The 15,382-nt window shown below is 49.4% G+C and overlaps 1 protein-coding gene across 19 annotated transcripts in view; it reads right to left on the bottom strand.

Annotated features, from left to right (window-relative positions):
* The window catches only part of CACNA1D (calcium voltage-gated channel subunit alpha1 D), a 302,856-nt gene that overhangs the window by 94,279 nt on the left and 193,195 nt on the right, over positions 1–15,382 (bottom strand). For all 19 annotated transcript variants that reach the window (XM_025456187.3, XM_025456181.3, XM_025456178.3 and 16 more), the window contains one exon: positions 14,687–14,856. In XM_025456187.3, the coding sequence (XP_025311972.3) occupies positions 14,687–14,856 (170 nt within the window). The remainder of the gene's footprint in view (positions 1–14,686; positions 14,857–15,382) is intronic.

Below are 15,382 nucleotides of genomic sequence, written 5' to 3' on the forward strand. Positions count from 1 at the left end.
CACTTCCCAAGAAAAGCCCAGGAGCCAAACTGAATCCAGTTGCTGTGCCTGACACCAGCTTATCTTCTGGACTTCCGGGAGTGCACTGAGAGGCCACACAACTCAGCTACAGTGACATCTTTGCTGGCCCCAACTGGTGTTGCCTAGAAAGTCTGTGACTAGACCAGTACTTCATACATGAATTCTTATCTTAAAAATAGTAAAGGAGAAGAGATCTTGGATGCTGGAGGACATGAAGGTATCAAGCACAAAATCTTTTTAAAAATTTAAGAACTCTGCTCACAATTAATTTATCAGATGTCTAAGTTCCACTGAGCTTGTGAAGCCAGTGTGCAGAAGGCTCTTACCAAAGCAGCCAGAACCAGAGCACAAAGGCAGTACAGTCTTACAGGTAGTAAGGTTTTCTCCCAACCAGTGGTCAGAAGGCAAAGTTGACGGTGATCGGTGATCTCAGTGTCACCAGGGTCTCTGGGCATGTCTCACTCTTCTACAGCTGGATCCTGAGCAGAGGAAGTAGAGGGAATATAGAAATGCACCCATGGTGCTGGGAGGCCCAGGGAACCATCATCTGGGATGTGGGCATTAGTTCTCAGACACCTGATTCAACCCTGTAAGCAGCGTAAGATGTATTTAAGGAGATGCAGGGCACATGAAGCACTACACCTGCCCTGGAAAAACCAACTGATTTCAATTATCTATGAAAAGAGTCACTTCAGGGGTCCACGCAAGGAGCTCTGGAAGCACACAGTGAGCAATGGCTAATTCTGCTCTGGGGTTTAGGAGAGAGGGGGTCACTGAAGACAGAAATGTGGGAGATTCACCCAAGCACATGCACTTCTTTACCCTGATGCATCATTTTGAACTATAGCAACTGTCTTCATAGACATTGTGGCATCAATAGGAAGGCCTTCCCCCTGTGGACTCTGCCGATATGGCTCTTAGCCAGGACACCTCTGCTTCGATCTGCAAAAACTGGTGTATTGCTGGAGTGCCGTGGTGGAGGCTCTGAGGCCAGCCCAGGCACAGAGGGCAAAGGAGCCGGGTTGATGAGCTTTGTGGTGTGGCTGTGTGCCCGCAGGCCCTGCTCGGGCAAGGGACGCTGTGAATAACAAGGATGAAGGTGGGCCCAGAGGACTGAGAAACAGTCCTTTTCCTTCTGTGGGCACCCAGGAACTGAGCCTGCTCAGGTAGGAGTTCCATAGCCACGTCTGGGAGCATTTAGGCAAAGGCAGCAAAAGCAAAATAAGCAAAATTACAGACCCACATCACACTACTGAGATTCTCTTAGAATCATCTTTCTTCCTCAACTAAGTCAAAAGAAACCAACTACAAACTTTGATTCACTTTTTACTACTCCATGCAAAAAAAAAAAAAAAAAAAAAAGATAAAAATAAACAAACCAAAAAACGCACACAATCCAACCACAGAAAAACCTTTAACAAAAGCTCCATAAAGACACACACTCAATAGACGCACGAAGCTGGTCATGCAATTCTCTTCTCCGTGACTGATTTGTGCTCTGACTTGAAAAGATGAAAACATTATAAAATTCAATGAAGCTCGTTGCTATGAGCTCCTCCCCTAGGTCACCCTTCTCTTCGGTGACAAAGAAAATCACAGTGGGAGACTCCTACAAATATGACCGTGAGTCATCTCTGTGCAATACTTTTCTTGGTAGTTACTGTCACTCCTAACTCAGGGGATTGATGTCGAGAGCAGCATGACACAGGGCAGGAGAGGGGGTGGTCCATAAGCCCCAGTTAGGGTTTGACTGTGCTGTGTCCAGTCCTACCGCTCTGCAGGCTGCAATATCCAATGTGGAGAGTAGGGATGCCAACTCCACACTCTCAAGGGCCACCTTCCACCTTCCACCTCTCAGTTTAATGCTTCAGGGTCCTACTACTGATCATCCTAGAACTGTAATTATTATTTCCAAAAGAGCAAACTTCTTTGGAATAGGCTAAATCTTGGTGGCTTCTTACCCTCTGGGGCCGTGTCCCATTACGAGAACAGTACAGTTGCTGCATGTCATTGCTAAAGCTTCTTTTTTCCAACAATCTGATCAAAACAGATAAATTACATGCTGCCTAAGGGAAGGGGGGCACTTTGCATTTCTGGCTCTGTGCCAGCTACTAGTGAATGAAATGAACCAGTTACTCCCTGGACAGGAGAACCAAGTGGAAGGAAAGATAGGAAATAAAGGTGAACCCCCCACACAGAAACTAAGAGAGGGGGATCCCTGGGTGGCACAGCGGTTTGGCGCCTGCCTTTGGCCCAGGGCGCGATCCTGGAGACCCAGGATCGAATCCCACATCAGGCTCCCGGTGCATGGAGCCTGCTTCTCCCTCTGCCTATGTCTCTGCCTCTCTCTCTCTCTCTCTCTCTCTCTCTCTCTCTGTAACTATCATAAATAAATAAAAATTGAAAAAAAAAAAAAAAACTAAGAGAGGTTAATGGTGTGGCACAGTGTCAGGGCTGCGCTGATGGAGAGAAGTTTCCTTGGCCCCAGGCAGACTCCATCCTTCAGATGAGGCAGGACGGTGGCTAAGAGCAGACTCTCAGGTGGGCGGAAGTGAGATACAACACATGGTGGGGGCGGGGGGATTTTCCCATAGTCCTGGGTCATCCTATGTGGGTCCACAGTGTTGGGCAGTTGGTGGGGCTCATACGTGGTAGCTGTCACCTCAGGAAAGCTCTCATGTTGCTCCCTGGAAACAAAGCGACACTCCGTGCAAAACCCAGGCCCTTTGCCCTGACTACTTCCACTCGTGCACAAAGACGAGTGTTCTCGTCTACTCGTCCACTAGTTCACACCTAGTGTGAACAATCTTCCACACTCCTGAGTCAGCTTTGGCCACCACTCTTGGTTTGTATCTCTTCTATCTTGAAGGAGCCATCTCCGTATGACTTCACCTGCTGTAGAGATAGCAACTTCTCCGTCATAATTGTTGGACACCAAGAGTGCCACAGACCCATAATAAATAAGCTATTCCAGAATGACATCAGCCAGAGCTGAGGTGGCGGTGAGAGGGAGGCAGATGAAGAGCACAGTGACTATGCTAGAATTGGGTGACCTCAGCTGGTCCCGGAATCGGACCGTGATCACCTGAGCAGAGGCACCAGGCTCTGATGGGGCCCTGGCAGCCTTTCTTCTCTGCTCCAGCCTCTCCCTCCCAGGCACAGGGGAGATTTTCCTTTCTCCAAAGTATGCAGACAGTAGGCCCAGTGGGCAAAAGCTCATTTGTACATAAACATTTCACCCTTCACTTGTACCGGGCATTATTTTTCATGTTAAAACATTGATATGAGTTTCATTTCACTTAGCCCCAGTGGGACTTCATAGATGTTTTTACAATCAAGACAGGAGGGTCACAGACTGTTAGAACTACAAGGGGGCCTCTGAGATCACATGAAGCATCTCTGTGATTTCAGATGAGAGACTTGACCAACTGGCTTCGAGACACACAGCCAGGTGTGAGAAAGCTCTCCTGCTTCCCACCTGGCCATGCTTGTGGTGTATGCTTAAACATCCTGGGATACGTTTTGATACCGGTATATGTTGATATGCATATTGGTATGCCCTTACAATTATACTTAATATACTTAAATACTGGTACACATTGGTATATATTGGTATATCCTTAAAAGGCCACACACTAAGAGTTCCAAAAGCCAAGCAAGACAATAATTCATCAGCTTTGGTTTGCTGTCCTGCTGACCTAATTAACCTCCAGAAACCTGGTATACAAGCAGACCACCTCCAGGATGTGAGCCCAGGAGAGAGAGAGAGAGAGACAGAACGAAGATCAATGTGCTGTGGTGACTATTGGGACTTTATGAAAATCTATGTTTAAGTAAACCCCTGGGGAAGATTCCTGGAACACATGCCCTTTCCCTAACTGGCTGCCACAGCATCACAGCTGCCCCGTTCAGGGCGAGGCACTCTATCCCTTTCAGCACAGATTCAACGGTAACTGCTGACAAGTAGTGAGGCTAACTAGGGGTGCAGGCAGAGACCATCCTCTCAGTTCCAGCATGTCATCTACAGGCAGAAGCAAGCCAAGGGGCCATCTGCATGCAGAGGAGCTGTAAATCCTTTCCCTCACACATTCCAGGGAATTTTCAGAACTCTGTTGGGCAAGTTTTCATTTCTTAAAAATATAAGTTATAAAACTATTTCCAGGATCTGGGTGAAACCAGGCATTAGGATAAGCCTGTGCCTAGAATGGGATGCTGACTTGCACTGCAATTTGCCTGCTGAAAACCTAGGAAGCTCAGGGCCACTGCTTTGCAAGCTACTCCAGGCACCAGGATCCCCGAGAAGAGCTTCAGGGCAGACCCCGAGGCTTCGATGTGGGCGTGCTGAGCATAGGACCCGAGGGCTGCTGCCAATGAGGAGATGATGCCAGACAGCAGCCCTGCGGGCCCTGGACTGCAGACAAAAGCCACCCTGGCCTCTGCAGGTGGGGTGCCCCTCTTGGAGAGTCCTCTGTGGATGGTGTGCCACATTGCTTCTAAGATCTGCTGCTGGGGTCTGGATGCCATTATGGGCAATGCCACACGAAATAAACCAGGGAAATTCGCTATTTCTCAGGCCAGCACAACTAACTAGCATTTTCACCAACACATAAACATTCCTCTGTATACACTATCCAGAACAACATACTTTTCAACCAAATCTGCCTGGCTTGGGAGTTCAGAGGGAATCCAACACACACACACACACACACACACGGTGAATGAGTCTGTATGTGGGTTCAAGTAGGCAGCCTCAAAATTATGTTCACCAGTAACAGGTACAGCAAACTCTCCAACGTACTTCCTTCAGTGATACAGGCTGCTCAGGTCAAAAGACACAAGAAGGAATGTCAGAGAAGCTGGGTCTTTGTCACTGGTAATGTGGGGACAAGTCTTTTCCCTCTTCCTCCTTGGGCTTAGTTGGCTAATCTAGAACATGAGCTGTTGGGTGATATCATCTGTAAGACCCATTTACCTCTGACCTGCTTGAACTGCTATAAAGAGGAAACACCTACAGGCTGTCTGGTTTTACCACCATCACCAAGGGGGTTTTCCTCGCACTCCCCCAGCTCTGCAAAGAGAGCAGGAAAGGAGCAGTATTATGAAGCCCCTGCCCACTGCCCCTCCGGAGTGCTGCCACGAATGTGGAAGTCTGCCCAGCAGAAGCGTTCCCAGGTCACCTCCAGGCAGAGCCACTGGGGAAGGGAGCACCCCTCGAGAGTCATCAGCCAGCCGCAGGAGCCCTGGGACCCATGCCAAGTGAGTGCAGAGCACCCCAGCCTCCTCCTCCAGCCTGGCACACCAAACAGCCTCCTTCACTGATGTCCTGGGCTTCTCGGAGCCTCGCCCCCTTGTTTCTCCACAGAACAAACTCTCTTGCATAGTCAGGGATGCCTTTCAGAATCTGCCTCCACACCTAAATAGCCTGAACCTTCTCACACCTTCCTTCCAATGGGCGGGGGCATGAGGTTGGACAACTGAGCAGTGGCAGTCATGGTTGCCTTCCTTGGGAACAGGGGATCCGAAGACAAGATCTTATGGTTTTTTTTTTTTTAATCTTATTTTCATGACAGGCATGAGCAGTGCCATGACATCCCCTGAAGGAATTTGCCTGTGCTTGCTAGTGGTGACACGCTTAGCTGTCACAGGGTAACAGACTCTGGTTGCTGTAAAGAAGCCAGTCTCTTCTTGGGGAATGTGGGTCAAGGCCAGACCAAGGTTTCTGTGTCTAAAGCAAGAACGATGCCCTGACAATAATTATTCCTGTATGACTAATGACGTGTGGAGCATGGCATCCATGCGAGGGTCCTGCCCTGCCAGCATCATCAGGGGTCTTCTTCAGGCTCTGCGGGTATCTCAGTCAATTAAAGACCTCACCCACTCAAAACACAAAGTTTCCTGAAAATAAGGCTTCCTCCTTTCCCTGCATACCTCAGAAAGCCAACAAAACATCCCTGAAAAATCACAGGGTGCAAACTCCTGCTCAGGAGGATGAGCACCTACATGCCCAAGGAGAGGTCTCTTCTCTTCTGGGGACAAACCACTCTTCATCTTATGGTAACCTGCCCAGAGCCCAGGTCCTCAGTCTTTGATAATATTTTTATCTTTTGTCAGTGACATCATTTCCTGCTTACCTGAAGTCCATCCTTCCTGCAGAGGCCTCCAGAGGCTGCATCAAGGCCAGCTCTTCTTCATAAGCTTCTGTAAACTACTAACCCTATGGGAGCTGGCCCCAGCTCTGCCCCGGAACTGGCTGCCCACCCCCATGCAGGTTCCTTTTCTTCTCAGGACCACCATGTGCTGTTCTCTGGAGGCTGATACTCTCTGTCCTCGTCTATGTCAAAAGCTTTTGGTCCAACCACCCATGGCTTATTCCCATTTCTGTAGCCTATGAGCTCAGCATTCCCATAATGGCAGAGGCTACTACCAAGAAAATAGTGCATTGTGTCCCCTCTGCTCCCTTGGCAGTTGGCTTTGTGTGCCTATTTACACTCAAACAGACTTTTCCTCCAGAGTCATCCCAACCAGGGCCGACCTCAGTGGCGATAACTAGATAAATCGTGTGGTGTGCACAGGCAACACTTTGCACTGCTCTAAGACTACAGTGAAGGCTTGGCAGGCAGGACAGGATGCCAGCTGTCTGTATCAACTGCTCTGCATGCAGATGGTCCTGACACTGACCTCAGGGTTTCCAGTGATGGTCTACGTTTAGCATTCTTTTTTCCAGCACAGCTTGAACATTAACTGTGCCCCACATGAGCCCTTTCTGCATTCCTGCTCACAAAGGCAAGTGCCCCCCAAATCTTGGTATCCTAGAAGTATATTTTTAACTTCATTCTTGAAACTGGCACTACTAGCTTTAGTATGTCCTGGGCAAACCAGCCAGAGGGTGAAAAACCAGCAGGCCATTTGAAAAATGCAACCTAGAAAAATCAAAATCAATCAAATAACATCATTGGAATTTCTAAACAGTTTAGATGAAAAAGGATCATTGGGGAAAAATGTTTAAGAAGTCTGTCTTCCAATCTAAGAACATTCATGCTGAATTAAATAAATGTTCTGAGTGAGTTCAGCTGCTTCTTTAAAAGGTATAGTTCAAACAAAAAGGAAACTGCAATGCTGTCTTGGCAAAACCACACATTTGGGGTAAAGACAAGAAGAAAACAACATGACCAAGGCTCAAAGGAATCAAGCAGTTGAAACATAGGCATCTTACAAAAACACACCACACGGGCACATGCACTTCACACCAGGCCTATGTGCAAGGAGAAAGCTCCAGAAGCCCTGGGAGAGGAGTCTCCCAACGGGAAGTTCAACCTCAGTCATTTACCGTGATCCTTAGCCCTGCGTTGTCGAAAGCAGCAAAACTTCCTTTTCTTCTTATCCTCTTTTAGCAGGTCCGCCACTGTGACTCCTTCAGGTGGAACACAGGCAATGTCATTAAGGTTCGGTAGAGGGCAGCAGGAGCAACGCAAACAGAGCCAGAGGACCCGGGAGGAGGCCAGATCCCTGGGCTCTGATCCTTGAAACCCGAGCTGTCCTCCTCCCTGGTGGACAGTGGACATCCACAGCTCGGGGTCTGACTGGTAGAGGGGAGGTGCACTTTCTACAGCTAGGACACCAGGCACATGTCTCTAAGAACCTGTCCTAAATAACCAATCCACCAGAGACAAAGCTTCCTAGGGGTTGGCCACTCCACCAAGAGGGCGTTCAGCAGCTGTCAGCAGTCCAGGGCACTGACCAGCTGGGCAAGCCTGGCCACTATTGCTATGTGGGGAGGACACATGGGAGTTGAAAAGGTGAGCTCTGGACTTGGACAGCCCAAGTCTAATCTCAGTCCGGCCACTTGATGACCTGACTGGATGACCACGACAGGTTACCTGATTTCGCTAAGGCTTTGCTTACCTTAGCAAGTGGTAAACAGTAAATACGGTAACATAAGCATTGGCAAGGTATGACCAACCATTACGAGTCTAACTCCCCTGTGGCCACTAGGTCACAAGAAAAAGAGTTCTAGGGTCTCCAGCTCCCTCTGGCTCTGGGATAGGATATCATGATATTAGCTGGGGGGTGCTCAACTGCAGGGTGGGGCCGTGTGCCCAGAAGGGGAGCTGCAGGGACAGTGGGGGTAAGCAGAAGGAAAGCTGAGTGGGCAAGGACACGAGGAAACAGGTACCTGCACGCATGACTGGCGGGAATACCAATGGGTACCAATGGCAGGACACGTTTCTAAAATGGGTATCCTCTCCGACCCAGCAAGTTCCTTTCTGGTACTTTCTCCCACAAGAATGTGAACATGCATGTGCAAATACAGGCGCATACGTATGTGGGGATTAGTGGTGGCTCGTCTGCAGACTAGCAGAACCTGGGTTCAAATCCCAGCTTGGCCACTTTGATGGACACGTGACCCTAGGAAGCCACTTAACCTCTTCATGTTTCAATTTCCCCATCTGTCAAGCTCTTGTCTCCCAGGGCCCTGTGAGGAATAATGGATTAGTGCACCCCCTGCCCTCAGAACAGCGTCTGACACACAGGAAGCACTTGATAAATGTGAGATGTTCTTATTCTGCATTCTTTTGTTGAACAAATAAGCACTAAGAAACTCCTATGTGTGGCAAGGACCATGCTGGGTGCCAGCCACACAATGGAGAACAGAAACAGACCCTGTTCCTCCTCTCCCTCAGCCCCACTCTCCCTGCGAGGAAGACATTAACCAGACCATCACACAAATGAGTGTAGAAACACACCTCTGACAACTGCTATAAAGGTCCAAGGGCTAGAGAGGATATAGTCCATTGTGGCAGCTTTATAATGGCAATTTAGTGAAAATAGCCAAAATGCTTTTTAAAATGTCTATGGCACATGATTCAGTGAGAAAGGCAAGTTACTAAACCATCTGAGCAGGATAATCTTTTTTTTTTTTTTTAAGATCTTATTTATTTGAGAGAGAGCAGAGAGAGAGCATGAGTGGGGGTGAAGGGCAGAAGGAGAGGGACAAGCAGGCTTCTCGCTGAGCAGATCCCAGGACCCAGGGATCATGACCTAAGCCAAAGGCAGACGCTTAGCTGACTGAGCCACTCAGGCACCCCTGAGCTGGATAATTATGTTTGGGACATATGTTCTCACATGCACAGGTGAGGTCTGAAAGAACAGGCCCCCAACTGCCCAGTATGGTTCTCTCATACTTCATACACTTTGATATCATATGAATTCTTGGCAATGAGCAAATATTACCTTTGCAATTAAAATATATTAAAAACAAACACACGCAACCCTGACTTGGACTCTACAATCCTGGCTGGAGAGCCTTTTCCTCATGTCCATGCTGGGGCAACCATCCTTGAGTCTGTCTCCCACCAGCTCTTAGGAGACCCACCCACGGCAGGCATCAGGTCCCTGTGACACCCCAGTGGGGGCGGGGGTGTCTCCCAGCTGCCCCCACCGCTGGGCTCACCCCTGGTGGCTTTTCTTGTCAAAGGCACTTCCAGCACCCTCTCCAGAGAGAGAGGGCAACCCTTCTGACGCATGTTTACCATATGTACCTCTAACTGCTGTTTGCTTTACAGCTTTCAAATGAGTATTTTCCATTTTGAATTTGCATCCTGAGGTAGTTTAACTGTGATGAAAGCAGTTTTATAAGTCATATTTTAAAGACACAAGCTTTGAAACAGGACCAATAAACTTCTGTGCCGTGTGCTTGCAATAAACATCTATGCCATCCCTGGTTCCCTACCCACACCCAAATCAAACATCTCCGTAAAGGGCACCTGAGAAGCACATGCGGAAGGGAGGGGACAGCTGTGGCACCCCTGCACGCAAGACACCGGGGGCGGGGAGAAGCAGAGCCCCAACGGGAGGGGCAGGGGCAGTCTTTAGGAGCTCCAAGGAAGAGATCTCCCTGTGGACACCATGTAGCCCCACTTACAGATATTATTGATCATTAATAGTTCCACAGTAAAACAGCCCTGCTTTTCTGGCCAGAATTTTAGAATGAGCTCCCTTTAAAACGATTTCATTATTTTTAATGCCTTTTTTTTTCCCTTAAAAAAAGACTAATCACTGACAATGAGAAGAGTTTAAAATAGAATTTTAGGCTTCCAGATTTTAATGGCCCTAGAAAAACGCCATTGTTAACACAGAAGCAGCTGCATACGTCTAAAAAATCACTTTGAGATTTGGCAGGGTTTCTTAAGAAATTTGAAGCTCAGCAAAAAGTTAAATAAATTATCCTTGAAAATGTCCCAAATGCTTAACTTCCAAGGGAATTTGGTCCATTCAATTAACCATGTAACACCAGCTTCCTAACAGCAAAATTTATAGAACGGACATTTAAAATATTCCATGAATGCACAAAGCTAGAGCCACCAGACAGCCCAGTTACAGCCCAGACTGCTTCTCCTTCTGTCCTTTTTCAAGTGAAAGCCTGAATCAGCGGGATATTCAGTGTGATAGGGTTAAGGAGTTCCCAAGCCCAGCTTCACCCAGCACCTCCAGTGAGTAGCAGACAAAGCCGTGCATGGCTGGGTCCCACTGCAGACAAACAGGTCTTCGTCAGGATGGGGGTACAGCACCAGGACGTGTTGGTGCTCCCCAGCTGGCTGTCATGTACAGCCAGAGTTGGGTACCACGGACGCAGAGAGTGACATTTTAGTGGATCAGAGAGAAATAATAATGTGTGTGCATCTCCAAGCACTCGATTTGACATCTGCTCTCTGACGGCAAGCATCAACAAACCACACGTGGACATTGAGCCAGAGAGCCAGGCTTTGGTATCTCAAACATGACTGGTGAACAGGTTTATTTTCCATCAATACTTTAGAACTTTACAGTCTCTGAACAGGAAAGTGAAGGAATGTGGTCTTAAGGAGGTCCTTAGCCTGAGGATGGTTAGAGGTCTAGCAGAATCTGCAAGAATTATTCTGTTTAGGTCAAGTTATACTGTAGTCTGATGACAGCAGCAATAGCAAGTACTCCTCTATCGTTATAGTGACTCCTGCCAGTTATCAAACCTTAATGCTCACAACAACCCCATGATCTCTTTATCCCTTTCTTACAGACAGGGAAATGGGGACTCAGAGACATTGGGCAGACTCAAGTCCAAATTCCAAGTCACAAAACTCAATCTCAGCCAATTCCAGACAAGGGGCATCAACATGCTGTCTAGCCTCTACCTCCAAGGCTCATGACGTCTATTATTAATGGCACCTGATGCCTGAGGCTTGGCTATTGCAAGGGCTTCCTGTCACATTGTCACTTAACTCCCCCATGTCTGGAAGGAACCTGCCCCAGTTCCAACCAGGACCCAGCTGAAAACCACAGTCAATGGTATAAACATCACAAGGCAATATGGATAAAAGCCAGGATCCCTAGGGAGTGCCCCATCCCCTTTCCCAAGAAAAACAGAGGAGCAGGGCTGAGGTGTTAAGTCTGAGGGCCTGGATCTTACACACCCAGGGAGCACGCAGGCACTGGCAATGCCCACACTACACTGCTTGCTACCAGGTGACAGACCAGAGACCTGGCATGTGCAGGTGGTAAGTGAACCACTGTTAGCTGGTGAGGGGGACAATACAGGCTTTGTGAAAACCCTCTCTCCCTGGGGTTTCTCCCTGTGACAGGAATAAAATGGCCAGCAACCACAGGATGTCCCAGGGAAACCCTAGCAGCTCTCCATCTCCAAAAAGGTCTGGGCTACCAGCAATATATGCAGGAAAGCCCACTTCCTCATTGGGAGGAGACCTGAGGCTCTCATCTTAAGTCAGTTAAATCCCTATCTGGTTCCCACAGCCTTGAATCAAGGTCTTTATTTCAGACCCTAATCATCAGTGCTCCAGGCATCTGGAAACCCCAGCACCTGGCAAAAGGACTCTGATGCAGAGCAAGAGTGGCCCACAGAAGCGCGTACTCCTCTGGACTGGATGTCAAAGCTGGTGCCCCAGGTTGAGTCACACAGCACTGTGCACAGCAAAAACCACAGAGCAAGCGTTCTGGAGACACAACCCAGCCTTCCTGAGTTAGGCGTCCTGATTGCAAAGTGAATTCCAAGGATTTACAGCTTATAAAGAGTGCTTATTTCTTTCCTTGATTATACTACTAAGCAATGCACTTAAGGGTTTGGAACATTTACAGCCTTTTGTACCTTGTTTGTACCATTTCCTCAGTCTAAGAAGTACTCCGCTCTCCCCACCTTTTGAAGCCACAGGGTGCTTCTCTCTGGACCTTAGCAGGAACACCACCTCTTCCAGGGAGCCTCCCCTTGCATTCCCCCCAGGCTGCTACACTGTGCCCTTTGGGGCTCCCACAGCAGATGGCTGGCCCCTGATCACAGGGCCAGCTTGCCCATTCCATTATATGCTAAGGCACCACTTCTCTGTCTTCCCTCCACAGCTAGGTTTCCAAAGGCAGAGGCACTGATTTTGTCATCATGTAGCCAGGTCCTTTACACATGGTGGCAGGCCACAGGAAGTACTGGGCTACAACAGAGTGAACGAGGGCTCTCAGGACTATCAGAAGACATTGCCTCGAGTCCAGCAAAAATGCCCACTCCTCAAACCACAGAACCACCACACCTGATGCTGGCAGCACTAATGGGGACCCCTGTCCATTTCCAAAGCTGGGGCAATAAAGAGATGAAAAGACACCAGCCTGAAAGGCACACGCAGCTCCCCCCTGGACACATCTCAACTGGCAAAGGAGGGTGTTGTGCTCGGGAGAAGGGCCAATACTTGCGCTGGCTTACACACAACATGAACGTTCTGAGAGGGAGGACAGGCCGGCAGACCTCTCCAGGTCAGCGCCAAAGCTGCAGTCTGCAAACGAAGAGGGAGAGCGTGTGGTAGGCATCCCCCATGCTGCAGGTACGGCCTGTTGCCAGCCATACTGTAGGTACGGAAGCAGCAAGAAGACCATGGGGATTCAGACTCAAGTGCTCTGAAGACACAGACACCCTTCTCAGACCCAGTGTCCTAGAGGACATCCCCAAGTTTGGAACTAGAAGGAATGCCCCCCCATATGAACTCCAATCTCAGAATCAGCATACAAAAGCAGCTCTAGAAATCCTCCAGCAACTTCCTGATGTTCAGGAAATGAGTCCCCAGTCTCTTCCCCGAGGGAGCAGCATCAGGGACACTGGGAAGCAGCAGGGAGGAGTCCGCACCCTGCTGGATCCCCAGGAGCACACAGGACTGAGTCAATCATTTGCATCTGTGACAACAGGAAACCCACACTCCCAGTGGAAGCGCAGACCCAGAGTCCCCAGCTAGAAGTAACCAAAAGGCCATCTCAACCATGGGCTGCTCAGCCTCCACTTGCATGATCAGCTGCCTACAGAGACAGCACAAACTGGCCTCACCCACCCAACCTCCCTGCCCCATTTCCCCTAATCAAGCCAAAGGAATGAACCAACCCCTGTTTCCTCCTCACACCTCTGCTGTGGCTCAAGATGTTTCTCCTGACACTGACTAACCTCAGACCCATCAATCCTTCCAGGATCGGGGCCAATGTCCCATAGGTCCTTGCTGGAGCCCCAAAGCCAGTCATCACCCCCTCAGCACCAAGCGCACAACCTGCTGCCCCTCACCACCTGCATGTCTGGCCCCTTGGGCTGCATCTTAGCATGCATAGGCCTGCACTTCCCCCAGAAGGAGCAAACCACATCCCCTCGATCTCAGGAGTGCCCCCAGCAAATAGTACCCGCCTTGCTGAATGAAGGAGTGACCACACAACATCTTAGGGGTGGGGCATCTTGCTGAGGGTGGGGGGTGCTCAACCAGCATCTTCTATGAGGTGGGGCCCACCTGGGTTCTCCAGGCCTCAAGGGATGCATGCCTTTGAGATAGATTCTTGGTCTTTACCATCAACTATTCTAGATTTGAAACAAACCACAAGCATCTCAGTCAAATCTACTGCTGAATTTCAATTACTCCTTTTACCTGAGGCACAGGTGGCCCAAGAAGAGTAAAAGTGGTAAGAGAGAAACGTTGGTTGGTTCATGGCAACGAACTCCAGGGGTTGGTGGGCATTGGGCCCACAGCTGCAGAAAGTGCTTGAGGGACCTGGTGCCAGGACGGGATACCAGGGGAGTGAGCTCCAAGAAGCCACACTGACTCACATGCCTCCTTACCCTGCCCAGGCTGCTGAACTGGTTTCTTCCCAGCCCTTGATGGGCTAAGCATCTGGCTTCCCACGTGAAGCACAGGTGGGAGCCATGTCAGATGGCAGGAGAATGGAGAGGGACCCTGGTCTTCAAGTTCTCATCCAGTAACACAACTCACTTTGCAGGGAAGGAGCCACAGCTTCCCTGCACCCCCCATGCTGCAGGGTCAACATGCATCTCACCATAGCTGGTGCCCTCGCAGAAGGGGCTCCATGAATTCCCAACGAGTGAATGCGACTCACCCTCCTCAACCTTAAAACCTTCCTCAACCTTAAAATTCCCAACAAGTGAATGCAACTCGTCCTCCTCAATCTAAAATCCAAACTTTGGGCAGGATCTCAGAGTCAGTAACAAAGCACTGGTCCTCTCTGCTGGGCAGAGAGAAGAAACCAGGCAGCTGAGAGGAGGCCACCTGTCTCACAGTCTGGGTCAGGGGGAGAAACGTCTCTGCCTGGTGGGTGCCTGAATCACCTCCGAGCTCTCTCTGGTCAGGAGTGGGAAGGTGTTACATACTGTTTCGTTTGCTTTCCTCTCCTCCTTCTTCCTCGTTCTCAGGATCAATGTCTTCTGCTTGGGTGATCCAATCCAAGTAGCCCTTTAGATCCTCCTCCAGCTGCTGCTTCTCCCGGAGCTTCTGGAAATCTCCCCGGGCTTTAGCCTTCTCTCTTTCCTTTGAGAATTCTCTGAGGGAGGTAGAGAGAACAAGCACATGTCAGGACATCCTTGGGGACCTGGACCAGGAGCCATCTGCCCTGCTGCACAACAGTCTTGTGGCAAGACACACGGCACTGAGTATGGCCACATGAGCACAGCAACAGAGGCCACACACGTGGACAGGACAGAGGAGAGTGTCTTCTTAAGCGAGATTGTGAGTGTCAGAGCTGCAGAGACCACACCAACACACATGTGCTATCTCTTAGAAAACGAACAATCCCAAGAAGCCCAGACCTACAATGCCACATACTGTGATGGCAGGCCTCCTGACATCCTCAAAATTAGCCTGAACTCAGACATGTCCCACCTAACCCCGCAGAGCCTCCTCGAATAGCTGGCATCACACTTCAAAGAGACAGGACCCGACAGGGCTATACTGTGGTCAAAGAGAGCACACACCAAGTTTAGAGCTTCTTCAGTACTTTCTGCCAAACATAGCATTCCTGACCTTCATGTCCAAACAGAGCCAGGAAAGGGAGCAGGTGCCCATAGCAG

Source organism: Canis lupus, chromosome 20, assembly GCF_003254725.2.
Source record: "Canis lupus dingo isolate Sandy chromosome 20, ASM325472v2, whole genome shotgun sequence".
Taxonomy (NCBI): domain Eukaryota; kingdom Metazoa; phylum Chordata; class Mammalia; order Carnivora; family Canidae; genus Canis; species Canis lupus.